This window comes from Eptatretus burgeri, chromosome 9, assembly GCF_056783735.1.
Source record: "Eptatretus burgeri isolate ZD-2024b chromosome 9, Ebu_testis_v1, whole genome shotgun sequence".
NCBI lineage: Eukaryota > Metazoa > Chordata > Myxini > Myxiniformes > Myxinidae > Eptatretus > Eptatretus burgeri.
The window spans coordinates 31558284-31576799 of record NC_140969.1 but is presented as its reverse complement, the minus strand read 5'-3'; the positions used below and the strand labels follow the sequence as shown (position 1 = coordinate 31576799).

At 44.1% G+C, this 18516-nt stretch overlaps 1 protein-coding gene across 5 annotated transcripts in view; it reads left to right on the top strand.

Moving 5' to 3' along the window:
* LOC147019842 (uncharacterized) overlaps positions 1-10454 on the top strand; it is a 65505-nt gene extending 55051 nt beyond the window's left edge. For 4 of the 5 annotated variants that reach the window (XM_085894607.1, XM_085894608.1, XM_085894609.1 and 1 more), the window contains 3 exons: positions 1291-1389; positions 8804-8938; positions 9876-10454. In XM_085894607.1, the coding sequence (XP_085750733.1) occupies positions 1291-1389; positions 8804-8938; positions 9876-10028 (387 nt within the window). In that variant the 3' untranslated portion in view covers positions 10029-10454. The remainder of the gene's footprint in view (positions 1-1290; positions 1390-8803; positions 8939-9875) is intronic. The other variant, XM_085894610.1, reaches the window with a different exon arrangement.
* Positions 10455-18516: the final 8062 nt, after the last annotated feature.

Here is an 18516-nt window from a genome sequence, read left to right as displayed (position 1 = left end):
TCCAAGTCTTCAGGTCCTTGGTGCTTCCAGTCTTGCTCTACGGATGTGAGACTTGGATTCTGACCAGGGTTCTGTGATGAACACTTAACTCCCTTGCTACCAGGTCTCTTTGGAGAATCCTTAGCTGTCACTGTGCAGACTTTGTGTCCAACGAGCGGTTGCTGAGAGAGACTCAAATGAGATTTGTTACCTGCATAGTCCGTGAGCGTCAGTTGCGGCTGTATGGCCATGTGGCTCGTTTTCCTGACGCTGATCCTGCTCACCAGATTCTCTTAGTGAGGGAGTCTCATGAGTGGAGGAGGCCAGTGGGCCGACCACGTGCCTCGTGGTTGCAGCAGGTTGACCATCATCTCAAGGAGATGGGGATGGGCCTGGCATCTGCCTGGGGGATGGCCAGATGGAGGCCCCTGGAGTACTGGCGGAAAGTGGACGCAGCGACGCGCTGTTCTAGCACATGCTCCCACACCTGACCTGACCTGACCTGAACAACTTAATTTAAATTGAATGTTATATCTTGAACATGAATCAGAACATCAATCGGAACACAAACCTGCAGTTCAGCAGTACTTTGGCTCTGAATTTGGAAAATTACACGGAATCTTGTCCCGATTGCACATGCGCACAGAGGAGTGGAATTATTATTATTTTTAAACAAAATTGAAAATCATTCCAAACAGGAAACTCGTTTTAAGGATGTCATAAATGACACAAACAACAGGCACGAATAACTGAGGTAACGTGTGAGTAAATTGGTGTGTAAGACACAGTTATAAAAGACAAGACAAGGTGGTAAACTTCTAAAAAAACAATTTCTACAACCCTGAACATCTGTTTTATTTCAGTTGAATTATTTACTTGAATATTGCAGAACACAAATCACCATTTTCGCACTTTCAAAACCCTTCCGTTCAGCAGTACTTGGACAAAATATTTCAGCATTTTACATCATCTCGGCCAATCAAATTTGCCGCTGGCAGACCCTTCCCATGTCCTTTAAAAATATATTTTTTTTCACAAAACTGTACAAGGTAAGGTATTATATGAATTCTGGTTTTTGGATGTTTAGGAAACCAAATTCCATACCTTGGACACAAAATCCATTTTGTGCAGTGATTTTTATTCTTCCCATCATGTTTTGGTTTCATCACCTGTTTATGAAAAATCTGTATTAGCTCTTTCATGAAAGTTGGACTGAGGACAAAAATAAATAAATCTATATAATCTGTCTTGCCTGCAATCGCATGAATCCTTCCATGGATGGCAAACATTTCCTTCTCCCTGTTCCTGCAGGTAACAACGTGGAAGATAAATTTTGATACTGCAATCTCGGATCGCATCTCCAACCTTGCCTTGCCCAGCAGGACTTCGCAGCATACAAGATCATCCCAGGTCTGACATTTGAAGTGCATTTTGGTTGGGTGGAAGGAGTTGCTTTACCCTTAGGTTTCCCTTTACAGCAATACCACAGTTGGTAAAAGTTACTTCAACTGTTGGAGGCTCGAGGAAAGGGTTGGTTTGTAGTGTAATGATTGTGGGTTTGTTTATTCATTCACACACTTATAACTGAAGTTGGGTCACCCAGTCTAGATTGGGTTGCTTAGACTTTTGTGAAACATCAAGAAGATCGTTGTTTAAAGCTGCAGCAAAATAGATGAAAATAGAGTGCCACATGCCAATGACAGGCCAAATGGTTTCCTAATTTCCTTGTTTAAGGTCATACAGGAGTCTGTGACCACTCCTTACACTCAGTGTCATCCTGTGAAGACTATGGGTCCTTTCATTTTTATATATATATATATATATATATATATATATATATATATATATATATATATATATATATATATATACATATATATATATATATATATATATATATATATATATATATATATATATATATATATATATATATATATATATATATATATATATGTGATACCGGTCGTCCGTCCATGCGTTCCTGTCCGCACTCTAACTCCCAAAGTTTTCAACTTTCACGTTTCATATTTGGTACATAGGTACAGACTGTGGAGACGGTGTGTTGCGACATACGTTCGTCATCTAAAGTGGTTGCCATGGCAACCAGGATGCTGTTTTCCATGTAGTAGCACAATTCTGTATATACCTTCTTGTTTTATTTTAAGAGGCAGCTCCATGCAATTTTAACAAATGATAGAGGACTTTCTTCTGAATCTAGAAAGTGTTCACACATTCTTGTAACTACTATATTGGTCAAGATATAAGGGAACACGTGTCCGTTTTAGGGGTCTGAACACCATCATTTTTGCACATCCACGCTAGAAGCTCATTTCAAAATTAAAAGACCAATCGTTAAGGCCTTCACACATTCTGAACTACCCCTCCATTAGGATTTGCATGCAAAATTTCAGCTTCCTACACCTTCCTCAGGCCATCTAACAGGCACCTGTAAGTGGAAAAATCATTCATATGACAGGCTGTGTAAAATGATTGATTTTCCTGCGTAATTTTTTTTATTTTAAGAGGCAGCTCCATGAAATTTTAACACATGATGGAGGACTTCCTTCTGAATCTAGAAAGTGTTCACACATTCTTGCAGCTACTATATTGGTCAAGATATGTGGGACCATTTGTCTGTTTTAGGGGTCTGAACACGCCGATCCGAAACAGACTCGTCGCCAAACTGTAGTGTCCGGAGGGCAGCGGGACTCGGATAGCCGTGAGGATTGTCGAACTCTGTTTATTGCCCATCCGGATGCACACTACTACAGACTACACCACGCCTCAGGCGGCGCGAACACCTATATCCCTTGCAGGCACGTGACCCCCCAAAACCACTCCTCCACGCCTCCACAACGCTCCCCGCATTGCCCTGCCCCCGCAGGCCAGTACACCACACTTCCGATATTTCGTCACGTGCCTTGATGGAGCGAATAGTGAGACCCGTCATGGACGATCGTCGTTCATGACGAGAAAATAGTGTATTTACGAAATTACAATACATTAAATGGAATAATCTTTGAATAGTAACGTGAACTTTTCGAAACTTTAAAGCAAATGTCCGAATATATTTAAAAGTTCATGATAGACGCTCTCAAAAGGCACCCTCAATGCGAGGATGTGTAGAAGTGTTTAGTATTTAAGGAGATCCGGATCCTGTATATAAAGGAGTTGAGTCCTAAAGGATTTGTCTTCACAAGAAGAAGAAGAAGAAGAAGAAGAAGAAGAAGAAGAAGAAGAACAACGACAACGACGACGACGACGACGATGACGCCGCCGCCGAGCTCTCTTGATTTTAATTTAGAAGAGTAAAAAATGAAGAATAAGGGTAAAAAATGAAGAAGAAGAAGAGTAAATAATGAAGAAGAAGAAGATGAAGAAGAGTAAAAAAAGAAGAAGAGTAAAGAAATGAAGAAGAGTAAATAATGAAGAACAAGAGTAAAAAATGGAGAAGAAGAGTAAATAATGAAGAAGAAGAAGAAGAGTAAAACAATGAAGAAGAGTAAAAAATGAAGAAGAAGAGAAAAATGAAGAATAAGGGTAAAAAATGAAGAAGAAGAGTAATAAAAAGAAGAGGAAGAGTAATAAAATGAAGAATAAGAGTAATAAAATGAAGAAGAAGAGTAATAAAATGAAGAAGAAGAGTTAAAAAAATGAAGAAGAAGAGTGTAAAAATGAAGAAGAAGAGTAAATAATGAAGTGCTAAAATAAGACATGCTAAAAATTATGAAGTCACAAGTCACAGGGTTTGGCGGCCATCTTGAATTAACCCTAAAACCTTCAAACATCTTCTTCAGAATGGCTGATCTGATCTTCGGGGAAACTTCACACACCTATTGCACATGAGCAGTGAATACAAGTTTGTTAATTTCGAATTGATAGGTCACATGGTTTGGCAGCCATGTTGGATTCAAAGAAATATTAAATAATGTTTTCTCTGGAATCACATGACGTATCGAAGCAAAAATGTGCATTTATCATCTACCATCGTGTCGGCAGGCGTGGTAAAATTATGAACATCACACGTCACATGGTTTGGCAGCCATGTTGGATTGAAGGACTGGGTACCTGGTCATCACTGCCAGCAGTTATAAAGTGGCAGTTCTAGTTTTCCTTGTTTTTTTTTTCTTTGCAATAATTGGGGCTGTGTTTGTTTCTGTTTCGTTATCCTGTGTGCAGTCGTATCCATCATTTGCACCTGATTTTGGAAGTTTGTTGCTAAATGGATAAAGGATCCCTTTTCTGCTTTGTTGTTTTCTTGCTCATGTAAAAATGTCATCCGATAGTTTATTGAGCTCTTCACATACTCCACAAGTTCAACATACAACATTCTGTGCACTTGGTTAAGTTCCATCAGATTACCTTTTCATCGTAAGACACCGTGTCACACTTTACCATCCACCGACTAATGCTGCCAGATGGATTCCCAACCCAATATCCAGTTGAGGGATGGGTGCACTTATTGATGCAGTGCCTATCCTGTCAAATACCAGTGTTTCTTTACTGTAAGGTCGGGAATTTAAAGCAGACGATGCAGTTCAGTGGCAAGTGTGCTGTGAATATCTGACCTCTGAACCTCCTACCAACCTGACCACATGAGTCAACTACATATTCCATGTGTAAATGGCAGAATTTTTTTCCCATCCTTTTAAATATTTCTCATGCCGCATTTTCCTTCATTGCTCCTTAAATAAAAAGAAAATGCTGACAACCCTCAATAAGAAGACTGCTCAATGAAGACTGATGCAAAAAGATTCGATTGCATCTTCATTTGGTCTCTCAAATAATTTGGAGGCTCCACCTCACCTGATTGGAGAGGTTCTCCTCATAGTTCTTCTGATATTATCTGCTTCCTGATGGCGACTAGCCATCTACCCTTCTCCAAGTACCTTCCAGAAAACTCCCAGTTTCACAAGAATCTCGATTACACTGAACAACAAAAATTTTTTACTGGAGATGTGTAAAGTGATTTAGACTAATTTGGGTACGCTGATTTCAAAAATCATAACCATTTTGCTGTATCACGTCAGGATTTTCAGTAACAGAAATATTCCCATTGCCTAGAAGTCAGGATTTCAATGAAATTTACAAAAATTCATTTATTCATTTATTTCATCATGAATGCTTCAAAATTATAGAAATTACAGAAAAACTCCACTAGAATGTAATTAAAAATGCATTAGGCATTTGGCTTTGCGTTTGTGCTGCTCTGTGTCAGTTTCACGATGCAGGAACCAGCAGAAATCGCCCATCATGTTCGGGTTGTGCCGCCCTTGGTAACGCGTCTCCATGAGTGAAATCTCTTGGTGGAATCGCTCGCCGTGCTCGTCCGAGACTGCTCCCAAGTTGTCAGGGAAGAAGTTCAGGTGCTGGTGTAGGAAATGGATTTTCAGGGACATCCTGGAGCCAAGTTTCCTGAAGGACTCCAGCAGCTGCTGCACTATTTCTTCATAGTTGCCAGCTCTTTGGGGTTTAGAGTTGTCGGAAAAGTTTCGTCCTTCATAATCTGTCGGATTTGCGGTCCAACAAAGACACCAGCCTTGATCTTGGCCTCCGACAAGGTGTTGCCAAACTTTTCCTTGAGGTATAAAAACCCACGCCCATTCAGATCCATTGCCCGTACAAAACTTTTCATCAAGCCGAGCTTTATGTGGAGTGGTGGAAGGAAAACCTTGGCTGGGTCGACAAGGGCGACATGCTTCACGTTGTGTCGACCAGGTACATGCTCTTTTCGCTCTTCCCAATCTTTCTTCGTCCAGTGATTCTTGTCGTCTCTGCTATCCCAGAGACAAAGGAAGCACATGTATTTCGTGTAGCCTGACTGCAGCCCTAACAACAGCGCCACCACTTTCAAGTCTCCGCAGATGTGCCAGTTGAAGTCATTGTACTTGATGGAATCAAGCAGCTGCCGCATAGTCTCATAGGTCTCTGTCATGCCGAACGCGTGAGCCAGTGGGACTGATGGTTTCTCGTTGCCATTGTGGAGCAAAACAGCCTTCAAGCTGTTCTTCCCCGAGTCGATGAAGAGGCGCCAGTCTGCAGGATCGTGATCACACCCAAGTTCTTTCAACAGACCGTTGATGTCACTGCAGAATGTCATCGTGTCTTCCATCTCAAAGAACTCAGCCATGTCTCTGTGACGTGCTCTGAACAAGGATATCTTGGTGTTAGGTTCAAGTAGATTCCACTGCTGCAGCCTTGATCCAAGCAGCTCTGCCTTCGCCTTTGACAGCGAGAGATCTCTTACAAGATCATTTAAGTCTCCCTGGTTCAGAAGGTGTGATTCTTGAGTGTCGGGTTCAAAAGGTTCATCATCACCATCCTCTTCACCACTGCTTACAGCTATGTTCTGATCAGCTGGAGGTGTTGGAACGGGGTTCTCGTCATCATGAGGCACAGGTTTACGAGCAGAGACGCAGTCAGCGTACTTGATGTGACCTTTATTCTTCTTGTTGAAGCCAGCAATGCTTGTGCAGCAGAAATAACAATCATCATGATGATTCTGCAGCTCACGCCATATCATGGGCACCGCAAATGGCATGCTCGCGCGCTTGCCCACCAACCACTGAGTCAAGGTTGTGTGACAGCTTGTGCAGCAGATGTGTGGTGCCCAGCTCTGTTCTTGGTCCCCCACCTTACACCCGAAGTAGTGAAAGTAGGCGGCCTTCATTTTCACTGCTGTAGATATACTTCGCTGTTGATCTTTTTTGGTATACCGACCACAGACATAACAGAAGTTGTCAGGATGATTGGTACAGGAACGCCTACTCATCCTTATCTGAAAGAAAGAAATATAACACAAGTTAACAACAATTGTACGAAATAGACATGTTAAAGACGTATGCAAATTTCATTGAAATCCTGACTTCTAGGCAATGGGAATATTTCTGTTCCTGAAAATCCTGACGTGATACAGCAAAACGGTTATGATTTTTGAAATCAGCGTACCCAAATTAGTCTTAATCACTTTACACATCTCCAGTAAAAAAAAAATTTTGAAATTTGTTGTTCAGTGTTATCGATCACGAGCACACTTTTGTATTCATGCAGTCATGTTTCTGTCCCACATTTGATGCGATGTCTCCCACAGCAAAACCAAACAACCCAGCACAACCACACTGCCCAGCATAACCAAACCACCCAGCATAACCAAACCATCCAGCTTTCCCAAACCATTCCATGCAGCATAACCGAACAACCCAGCATAACCAAACCACCCAGTAAAACCAAACCACCCAGCATAACCAAACCACCCAACATACCAAACCACCCAGCAAAACCAAACCACCCAGTATAACCAAACCACCCAGCATAACAAAACCACCCAGCATAACCAAACCACCTTGCATAACCAAACCATCCAGCTTTCCCAAACCATTCCATGCAGCATAACCACACCACCCAGCATAACCAAACCACCCAGCATAACCAAACCACCCAACATACCAAACCACCCAACATACCAAACCACCCAGCATAACCAAACCATCCAGCTTTCCCAAACCATTCCATGCAGCATAACCAAGTTACCCAGCATAACCAAACCACCCAGCATAACCAAACCATCCAGCTTTCCCAAACCATTCCATGCAGCATAACCAAGTCACCCAGCATAACAAAACCACCCAGCATAACCAAACCACCTTGCATAACCAAACCACCCAGTATAACCAAACCACCCAGCATAACAAAACCACCCAGCATAACCAAACCACCTTGCATAACCAAACCATCCAGCTTTCCCAAACCATTCCATGCAGCATAACCAAACCACCCAGCATAACCAAACCACCCAGCATAACCAAACCACCCAACATACCAAACCACCCAACATACCAAACCACCCAACATACCAAACCACCCAGCAAAACCAAACCACCCAGCATAACCAAACCACCCAGCATAACCAAACCACCCAGCATAACCAAACCATCCAGCTTTCCCAAACCATTCCATGCAGCATAACCAAGTCACCCAGCATGACCAAATCACCCAGCATAACCAAACCACTCAGCATAACCAAACCACCCAGTATGACCAAATCACCCAGCATAACCAAACCACCCAACATAACCAAACCACCCAGCATAACCATATTGCCCAGCATAACCAAACCACCCAGCATAACCAAACCACCGAGCATAACCAAACCACCCAGCATAACCAAACCACCCAGCAAAACCAAACCATCCAACATAACCAAACCACACAACATACCCAAACCACCCAGCATAACCAAACCACCCAGCATAACCAAACCACCCAGCATAACCACAACACCCAGCAAAAGCAAACCACCCAGCATAACCAAACCACCCAGCAAAACCAAACCACCCAGCATAACCTAACCTTCCAGCATAACCAAACCACCCAGCATAACCACACCGCCCAGCATAACCAAACCACCTAGCATAACCACACCACTCAGCTTATCCCTTGCCAAGAGATTACAGTGACAATAGCTGATGCTCTGTCAAGAGTCTGGTACATTGATGCTGATGATGTCTATGATTTCACCAACTGCTGAAGAAAATTTTATCTCATTCATGGGTTTGAGTAAGGACTATGAATTAAACAGAAGAATCATCCATATCCTTCACTAACCACATAAATTCTTTAAATTACATTGACTCGGTAATACTCATCTTGTTATTTCAGCTAAATCGTGATTTTGGTGAGAGTTACAAAAATGGAGACATGATGAATTTGTGCCACTTTTTTGCTGATTTTTTACAATCCTTTTGTTCCACGTGAAAATATGGGACAAAGTGTCTGCGCATGATTCGCACCCGAATTAGCGAATGCTTTTCTGGACACACAGAGCGATTATTCAAGTGACACGGAGAGGGAAGATAATTTCATGAGGCTGCCCCCTCGTGATCATCTCAGCCTTTCTGTGCTCGCCATGCTTTATTTCTGCCCTCTGGGAATTGCAGCATTTTGCCTTTCCAGAAACGTAAGTTGGATGTGCAAGCACAACGCAGGAAGGAACAAGCCTTGCATTTTAGCAATTGATGATTTGGAACTCCAGCTTTGTAGCCTTGCTGACGTGATGTGAAAAGTTTCAAGAACCTGCGACGGAACTTTTAAGACACAGGAATTGACCATTTGTGCCATCATAGCTGTGCTGTATCCACACCACCTCGAGTCGTCAATCAATTTGTGTCATCATCCATACATCGCACTGATCACATTCTTACTCTTACCCCAATCAAACTTGGCATCCATCCACATACTGCACATATTTTATCACTAGCTTTCATATCCCATTTAATCTCTAGGCATAGGATTTAGCTTGTGCTACCTGCACACAATGGCCCTCTCTCTTTTGAGATGTCATGGGCTCTTTATTATCCGCAAACGAAATGCAGGTGAGACAGCCGGATTTACATCACCATTTGGAGGATGAGGTGCTCCGAGATGCAGCAGCATTTGCTCTTTTTGTATCTCACTGAGATCGAATGTGCTTATAGTTTCACAGAGCTGATGGGATTGAACACACCCAAGCTGATATTGAATTAGAAGGTAATCCTTGAGCAGCATTTTCATGTAATTGTGTTTCTGAGTGGCAATTTTGCAAGGTTTTCTGAACTTCAACATTAAATACGTTCAGACGATGCAGCACTTTTTGATATGATACAGAATAATTAATAACAAGGATATTTGTGCTCCACTTAACTACATTTCATATTCAATGCAACATTGCATTCTGCATTTGAAGATTTTTCAGAAAACACAGCTTATTTGCACCTTGCCAAACCATAACTTGGAACACAAGTGATTTTACCCCTGATCCCACCCCACTCCTGACCCCCATCCCTTTCTCGAGATAAACAAAGTGTTCTTCAGCCAACTCGGAGTGACGTGGAACTGCCATGTCGTGTTTCGCACAGACGAGCCGTGCCATCATGAGAGGCGAATTCCATCAGGCGTACTCCATTTCCCGATGGACACTGTTCTTGGCTGTGCTTTCTCTTATCATCGGAACCGGAATCTACGTGGGAGTGGCTGTTGCACTCATTGCCTATCACTCCAAGAATGGCTAGTTTTAACCCTTCTGTCGTGCTGAGTCTTACACTTATGACATTTGTACCCAGAGGCTTCAATCACACTTCGTCTTGCAGTCCAAATTCCACACAATGCTGCGCAAACAGAGTGTGTGTGTGCATGGCAGGTGCACCCCTATTGGTAAAGAACAATGCCAATGCCAGTCTACTGTTGCGAAAATCGCTTACCAAATGCATACCTTATTGAAATCTGGCTTTCTGCGTTTACTTGATTGCCATTGATACTGGTTTGAACGAAAGATTCAATTTTAATGCGGTTAGATATGGGTGTTTGAGCCTGAGATGGGGCATGATGGTCAAAGTGGGGGCATGATGGTCTTTGTTGGATCCTAAGAAGACGACAGACAACGATGTTTACATGATGTAATTTCATATACCTCCTCAATAAAAACAAAGGACTGATAACACATGCTTGCCTTGCTGTTGGCTGATAGAATTGGCTAAATGTCATGAGGTCTTGCAACATGGCTTTGTGATAAGTCAGCTGATTAGGCCCACCTGCTCCACCCCGGGTATATCCAGGAAGAGGTTAGCAAGGAACTTGCTCTTGGCATAGGCAAGTGGACGTACAATTAACCCTTGTGTTGCTGATTGTTGAAACGTTGAGTCGTGTGATACAACCAGAGGTTGGAGAAGTTACGATGGATTCATTGGATATATTGTACTTACATCAGCACTCCCACCCGAAGGGCGGGAGTCATTAATTCACCACACCTTGAGTGACTAATACAAGGTTATGATATTTCCACAAAGTGATGCATTTCCTGGGACACACTGTGCATCTGAAAATTATTTTTGGGGCATATTATAATCATATTTGGACTTGCTGGACCACACTAACGTTTTTTTGATATAAAATGTCAAGAGATCAATTTCAAAGTCTTCATCACATTTGTACACATATATATATATATATATATATATATATATATATATATATATATATATATATATATATATATATATATATATATATATATATATATATATATATATATATATATATATATATATATATATATATATATATATATATATATATATATATATATATATATATATATATATATATATATATATATATATATATATATATATATATATATATATATATATATATATATATATATATATATATATATATACAGGGTGTCTGGGAAATGTGGCTTTGCCAGGAAAAATAATGGCAGATAATGAGACCCAGAAGCTTGAATGAAAGGACTTCTTCACGAGGATTGTTGAGAAAGTATATTTGGGGTTGGGGGGGGGGGTTCCAGACAGTCCTTTCGGAGAGACATAGTGAGAGTGTGAGATTTGTCAGGGTTGAAAGACATGTTCCACGTGTTAGACGAGCTTGTGATTTTATCCAGATCTGCAGAGTGAAGAGGCTGCTGCTTGCTGATCTGAGGGATGGCAAATGGTACAGCAGTGTGGAGTCATCAGTAAAGAGATAAAAAGGATTTTGCAGAGTCAGAGAGATCATTGATAGAAACCAGAATAAGAACAGGGCCCAGAACACGGCTTTGAGGAATTCCAGCCGAGACAGGAACAGGGGCTGAGAACTCTATTGAGGGTCATACATTGGCTGCGATGGGAGAGGAAGTCTGCGAGCCATGAGTGGAGATGTCCTTGGACACCATCGGAAGAGTGTTTGAATGCGATTGGAGATGAATCAGATGAAGCAATTGGAGTGGAGGAAGAACAGCAGATGTTTTCAGGGAAATTGGTCAAAATCTGATCCAGAAGTGATGGAGTTCCATCGGTTGAGATCCAGGTCAGGAAGTGGACAGATTGTGTCAGTCCCAATGAGTCACAGAAGTCTTTTGCTGAAGTGCCATGGCAGGTGAGAGAGGTACCCACACCCCGACAACTGGCATGATGACAGTTGAAGTCACCATACATGAGGAAGAGAGTTGGGATGAGATGATAGATGTTGGTCCATGTTTTCAGAGAGTGAGATGTAAATGGAGTCATGACTGTTTGGTGGGCGGTACAACACACATATAAACATGAGGTGGGAATGGAGCAGGAAGCCGTAGCCAGAGGTATTCCTGGGGGTGTGGGGGAGAGAGGGCAGTGCATTGAGAGTGAGGAATAGAGTTTTTGATGAAGAGAGCAACTCTGCTGCCAGGACGTGGCTCAGGTCTGTCATTTTGGAGGAGGGAGTAATCAGGGAGAGATACGAGGGAGTCAGAGAAATCTAGAAGGAGGAAAGTTTCTGTTAAGCAGATTATGTCTGGTTTGTCAGTGGCAACCTGATTGGAAAGTTCTGTCAGGTCTGAGCGAAGGCCTCGGATGCTTAAGGTCCACACTGTTAAGTGTTAAGGAAGAGGGAGGGAGGAAGTTTTTGGTGCAGGGGAGTGGAGGTGAGGGGGGAGGGTAAGAGGTGGGGGGAGAGAAGGAGAGTTATTGAAAGTGTGTGGGAGATTGCAGAAGAGCTTGTGGAGAGGGGCAGATGAGGAGGAGAAAAGGCTCAGTGGTGAAGTGTTGAGGTACAGTGGGGAGTCATAAGAGAGAGAGGCAGAGGGCAGTTGAAGATTGGAGGAGGTGGAGTGATAAGATGGAAAAGAGAGGGTGGGGGAAGGAGGCACCTTTGTGGATGTGAAGGGGGGCAACTTTGGGAAGGGGGAGTTCAGGAGAAGATTGGAGGGAGAAGGGTGATGGGGCAGTTTTTTTAAAAAAGGTGATGGGGAAAAGTGTGAAGGTTGCTTTGGGAGAGAGGGGAGACTATGAGAGCAGGCACAGCCAAGGTGCAGGAGGGCGATAGGAGAGGTGGGGAGGGGGGAAGGATGAGACTTGCTCGAGGTATGGTGAAGAGAGCGGGCAGGGGGAGGTACATGATTTGATGGGTTGGGAAGAGGGCAAGGAAGGAGCATGTTTGTGGTGATGAGTGTACTGATTGAGAGTGAGATATCTGTTCAGTTAGAATGGAGCCCACAGGTGTTAGAACACCACACACTGTGGGACAAGTGGAGGAGCTGATACTGAAGAAGACAGTGAAGAGGTGCCAAGAGCAGAGGTAGGATGAGCAGCAAGATGGGAGGGGTAAGGAGAGGGGATAACAGGTGAGGGGTTAGGAGGAGGTAGATTTAAGGAAGTGGGGTGAATTGGCACTGAAGTTGGAAAGAAAAGACGACTGATGCAATACGAACATGCATTGCAAACTGGGATAAAAAAAATACATATCGATATATATATATATATATATATATATATATATATATATATATATATATATATATATATATATATATATATATATATATATATATATATATATATATATATATATATATATATAGATACACGAGGTCCGTCTAAAAGTAACGGGACTGAGCCTGCTGTGTGCTCCACTTACACAACTTGAATGAACGGGTTGCGTCACAGTCTGTCGCAACATCCCAGCAACATATATGATTGGTGATGGTTGACGGCACTCATTGCGTGATTTTTTTACAGGTCGTGCTTTACACGTTGTCGAGTCTGAGTCGTCGCGCTATGAGTCGTGAGCAGAGAGCCAATCTGAAGTTTCTTGCCAAGCTTGGCAAAACACCTTCCGAATCCTTCGCAATGCTGCAGCAAGTCTACGGGGAAAAAACGATGTCACGTGCACATGCATTTGAATGGTACAAGAGGTTCAAAGAGGGCCGGAAGGAGGTTGAAGCCGATCCACGGTCTGGTAGACCTTCAACGAGCAGAACAGCGGACAACATCGAGCGTGTGAAGGTGATGCGCGCAGATCGTCGACTCATGGTGCGTATGATTGCCGAGGAACTTTCTATCAATAAGGACACTGTCTGGAGCATCATCACTGAAAATCTTGAAATGCGCAAGGTGTGCGCAAAGATGGTCCCCAAGCTGTTGTCCGAGGACCAGAAACAGCAAAGAGTCACTATCTGTCAAGACATTATCGAGTGCCTCGAGGACGATCCAGATCTGCTCGGGAGAGACATTACTGGCAATGAATCGTGGATATTCGAACATGCTCCCGAGACCAAACGGCAGAGTCGTCAGTGGAAAAGTCCGTCATCACCAAGACCAAAGAAAGCAAGGATGTCGAAGTCAAAGGTCAAGGTGATGCTCATCGCGTTTTTTGACATCAAGGGCATCGTCCACTTTGAGTGTCTATCACAGGGTCAAACAGTGAATAAATACGTGCACAAGGAGATCCTCCGACGCCTCATGAGATCAGTCCGGAACAAGAGGAGGGATCTGTGGGAGAACAACGGCTGGGTGCTCCACCAGACAATGCCCCTGTTTACAGTGCCCTGAGCATCCAACAGTTTCTGGCGGAGAGGAACGTGCCAACTCTGGAGCAACCCCCGTATTCGCCAGATGTGGCCCCTTGTGATTTTTTTCCAATTCATCAAGCTGAAGGGGGTGATCAAGGGGACCCGATTTCCTGATGTGGAGGCCATCAAAATGGCTGTGACGACGGAGCTCCACAGGATTTCAGAAGAAGCCTTCCAGGGGTGCATCGAAGTGTGGAAGAAGAGGATGGACAAGTGTGTGAGACTGGAAGGAAACTATTTTGAAAGGGACAAGCTGTGATTTCAATATATTTTTTGGAGTAAAATTTCTGTGAAGTCAGTCCCGTTACTTTTTAGACGGACCTTATATATATATATATATATATATATATATATATATATATATATATTGTTACGTTTGAGGGGGGGTATGCATTCAAAGGGTAATTAGGATGTTTAATTAGGTATGCCTTGCTGTTCGAGTTTACCAGGATCTCGATGTAATAAGTAGCAATTCAGTGGTGATAAGTTGTCTAGTAAATGTTCATTTCTTCAAGGGGGAAATGATAATTGTCACGTAATTAGATAGGGACACGGGATGGGGTAAGTGTGTCTGCGTAAACCCCTTTTGGTATTCTCTGGAGGCTGGCCGTAACGTTACAGGACAGTGCTGTGGATGGCTCCGCCCCGTGATCACGATTGGCGGAAGGCGACGGCGGTGGGCTAATAAAACGTCTCGATTGGAAGTGACGAGGATGGGAGGATAAAAAGGTTCTGTTCGGGGTCGAAAAGAAAGAGGAAGAAGATCGGGACAAAAAGATCGTGTTTTTTTTGGTGTGGAGGCTGTTGCGCGGGAAGCGTACTTGTGTTGTGCTGATTCGATCGTGTTCTTCATCGTGTCTTGGAGCCTTGCTGAGCCTCGTGCCTCACCTTGGTTGGCTCTGGGGTTCTGCTGATTCGGAGTACGGGGTCGAACGGCGGGCGGACCTGCCTCCCTCTCCTGCTCGCAATTTGGCGCCAGAACTGGTTCCCTGGCGGCTGTGAGCGGACTTGGGCCAGGACCAGGAGGTCGACAGCACCACGGTTTCTCCTGCCCCCCCTGACGAGAGCAAGGCCAGCTCGTCCGACGCTGATCCAGGGACAGTTGCGTCCACATCACGGTCCAGCCTGACCACCAGAAGTAGCTACGTTGTGTGTGTGTGTGTGTGTGTGTGTGTGTGTGTGTGTGTGTGTGTGTGTGTGTGTGTGTGTGTGTGTGTGTGTGTGTGTGTGTGTGTGTGTGTGTGTGTGTGTGTGTGTGTGTACTTGGCGCCTTAGAGGGTTTGAGAATTGTATATTCATTGGAATTGTTTGTGTTTTCCCCACGCCCGATCCCACACCATCCCGTCGAATCGCCCCGGATTCCTTTTCTTGCCGAGTCTTGTTATTTCTGGTTAATAATAAAAACAAATAAACATCATCAACTCAGTGAAAAGTGACTCCTGCCACCTTCCTCGTCCCGTTTGCGGTAGAGCGATTAGAACCGCCATGTTTGGGTTATAAATAAATAAACCGCCTCCATCGTTTCGGCTCATTCTACGTTGGCGGGACTTTTCAAGTCCCGTGGATGTCACAATATATATATTGTTGTGGTTACCAAATTCGCAAACCACCATTCAGGTCCCTTAGGTGAGATATCTCGGTAAGTATATGTGTAGTTAGGCCCAAACCCGTTGTCTAGAGGGAATAAATGTCATTCATGCGTGCTGCGACTCTTCAGGATAGCCGTTTTTCTTTTGCTATCTTTATTTTGGACCAACCGCCATGATTACCACCACCAACCACGTCTCAACAGTCGTCACAACATCAACCACCCACCACAACGCCGCTTCACCACAACAGCCACGACCTTTCCCGTCACACCTCGCAACCGTCGCATCGCCACCGTTCTTGCGCCGCTTGTGGGTACCAGTATTGGACTCGTGCAGGGCGCGCGCCGAACAGCGTGTACAAAACCACGGATTTTCCGCTCCAAAAACGGATCAAAAACGACTCACGCCCACTTTTGTTCCGTCCAATCGGTGAGCGAGGGGCGATTTGGCCCCGCCTCCAGGGCGTTGGAGGGCGGTCGCTATATGCAAATTCATGGATCAAAATGCATTCACGCCCACTTTTTCTCGGGCCAATGGGGAGCGAGGTGAAAGGTCGAAGGCAGGGGGTCAAAGGCGAAGCCACGGGGCTTATATAAGCGGCTGCGTTCGTCAGAAAAGGGTAGTCGTCGTCGTCTGCGTTGGAGTTGAGTGCAGTTGGGAAGTTCGCAGGAGGAAGAGTTCGGAGTTGGAGTCGGAGCGAAGAGGACGGATCTGTGGAGAGGCGGCGGCGGCGAAGGCAGACGAGGGGGTGCTCGCGTCGGTGCCGGGAGCTGCACACCAGGGAGGCCGACGGCGCGACCTGGTCGAGGTGGAGACGCTCGTCGCGGGACCCGAGACAGAGTAAAAATCCTCCTTACCCCGAGCATCAGCAACCCCCTCCTGTTTCCCCCCGCGCTGAGATAGTGCGACCAAGGGGGCCCCCTTCCCACCCCCTACCAGACACTGTCCGCGAGGCCCGCGGAGTTGAGGCACCATCGCCGCTCCGCGTCTCATCACCAGAGGGGTAGGCCTGACCCGGTCTCGGCCTCAGGCCCGCCTCATCCTTGAGGGTGTTCTTTTTCTTGGTTTTGGGTATGTGTTGTCGGCGCCGTCTGTGAAGTAGAATTGTATAAGTGTTGCCGTGTGCTCGGTAGTCGGATAGCTCTGCATTGTGTCTTCGCTTTTACATTTGCTTTTTGTGTAAAATTGCATTGTGTTTCTTTTCCTTCTATGTGCTTTTGGTGGAATTGTATATGTGTGCTTTCCGTTCATCGCGAATAAATGTGCTTTATGTTGAACTGCTTTCCCGCTTCGCTTCGTCATTTCTCTCATTGAATCCTCATCTTGCTTCACGTAAAGGGTTGGTAGTGGGCTGAATACGCCCGATAATTAATCGAACCGTCGAGGCCGACGATAACACCGCTCGGTTATCCCGATAGTACGGAACGGGTCGCTTAAGTGGCCCGTGTCCGAAGTCGACCTGCGGCGAGGTGCGATCGCCCGGTCTACCCTCCGTGTGGGTACTTAGGTAGGTCGAATTTGGCAAGCAACCCTATCCCACGCGGGGGCCGATTGGCTCGATCGCGGTGAGACCGAAAGGTCCACCCGTGACTGGTTCCCGGCGTTAGTCCGAGAGGGTCACGACTGGATTGTCCGTCCGATGGGCGACGTGCCGCGATTCGAGTTACGTGGCCGTCAGCACGCCGGCGGGCGCGAATCCGTAACAATATATATAGCTGCAAAAGTAGGTATACAGTAAGGATTATACCAGTATTACCAGTATTATAATAGTGGTGCTAGGATTCATTAGGTCATCTCTACCGAGATGACCTAATAAAGCTGGACCAAATGTCCGTACGTCCGTCTGTCCGTCAATTTTTCTTACCGATCTTGATGAAACTTAGTATGTGGGTAGAGGTCGATGAGTGTTGCACAACGATATAACTTTTTTCCGGGTTCAAAGTCAGGATCAAGGTCACGAGGTCACGTAAGTTATAAAAATTGCCATTTTCAAAACCTATCTTGTCTGCCATTCTACAAGATATTCGGCAACTGTTTATTGATTATAATAGTAAAAAATATTATCTTGTATCTAACCGGACAGATTTTTGAATTTCCTTCCCGTTTGATCGTCACGTGATCTGGAAGATGGCCAAAAACGTCGATGCGATATTGCAAAGAAGAAAGGAAGGAGAAATGAAATATAAATATAAAACACATTTTTAGCCTTTTATATTTATACATTTTCCGCCGAAGGTGCAAAAGTTTCAAAACCCGAAATGTAAACGTCGGCGTATATTTTCAAAATATAATTCTGTGCGCGCGCCAAAATGCCGAGTCATCTTTAACCAAACTGCGCAGTTCGAGCTGCGCAGTAGAACTGCGCAGTAGTCTTCGGTCATAACTGAACATTGAGAACTTGTGGTATGATAGAGATGACCGTCACCCCCACACGGGGGTAATTTTTTTATAATATAATTAATTTAATTCATTAAAATCATTATTACCATTTTTATTTTCGTAATTTATTCTTTATACCTTTTTTTTTTTTTACTGTTTTTTTTTTTTTTACTGTATTCCTACTTTTGCAACCCCCTGTACATATGT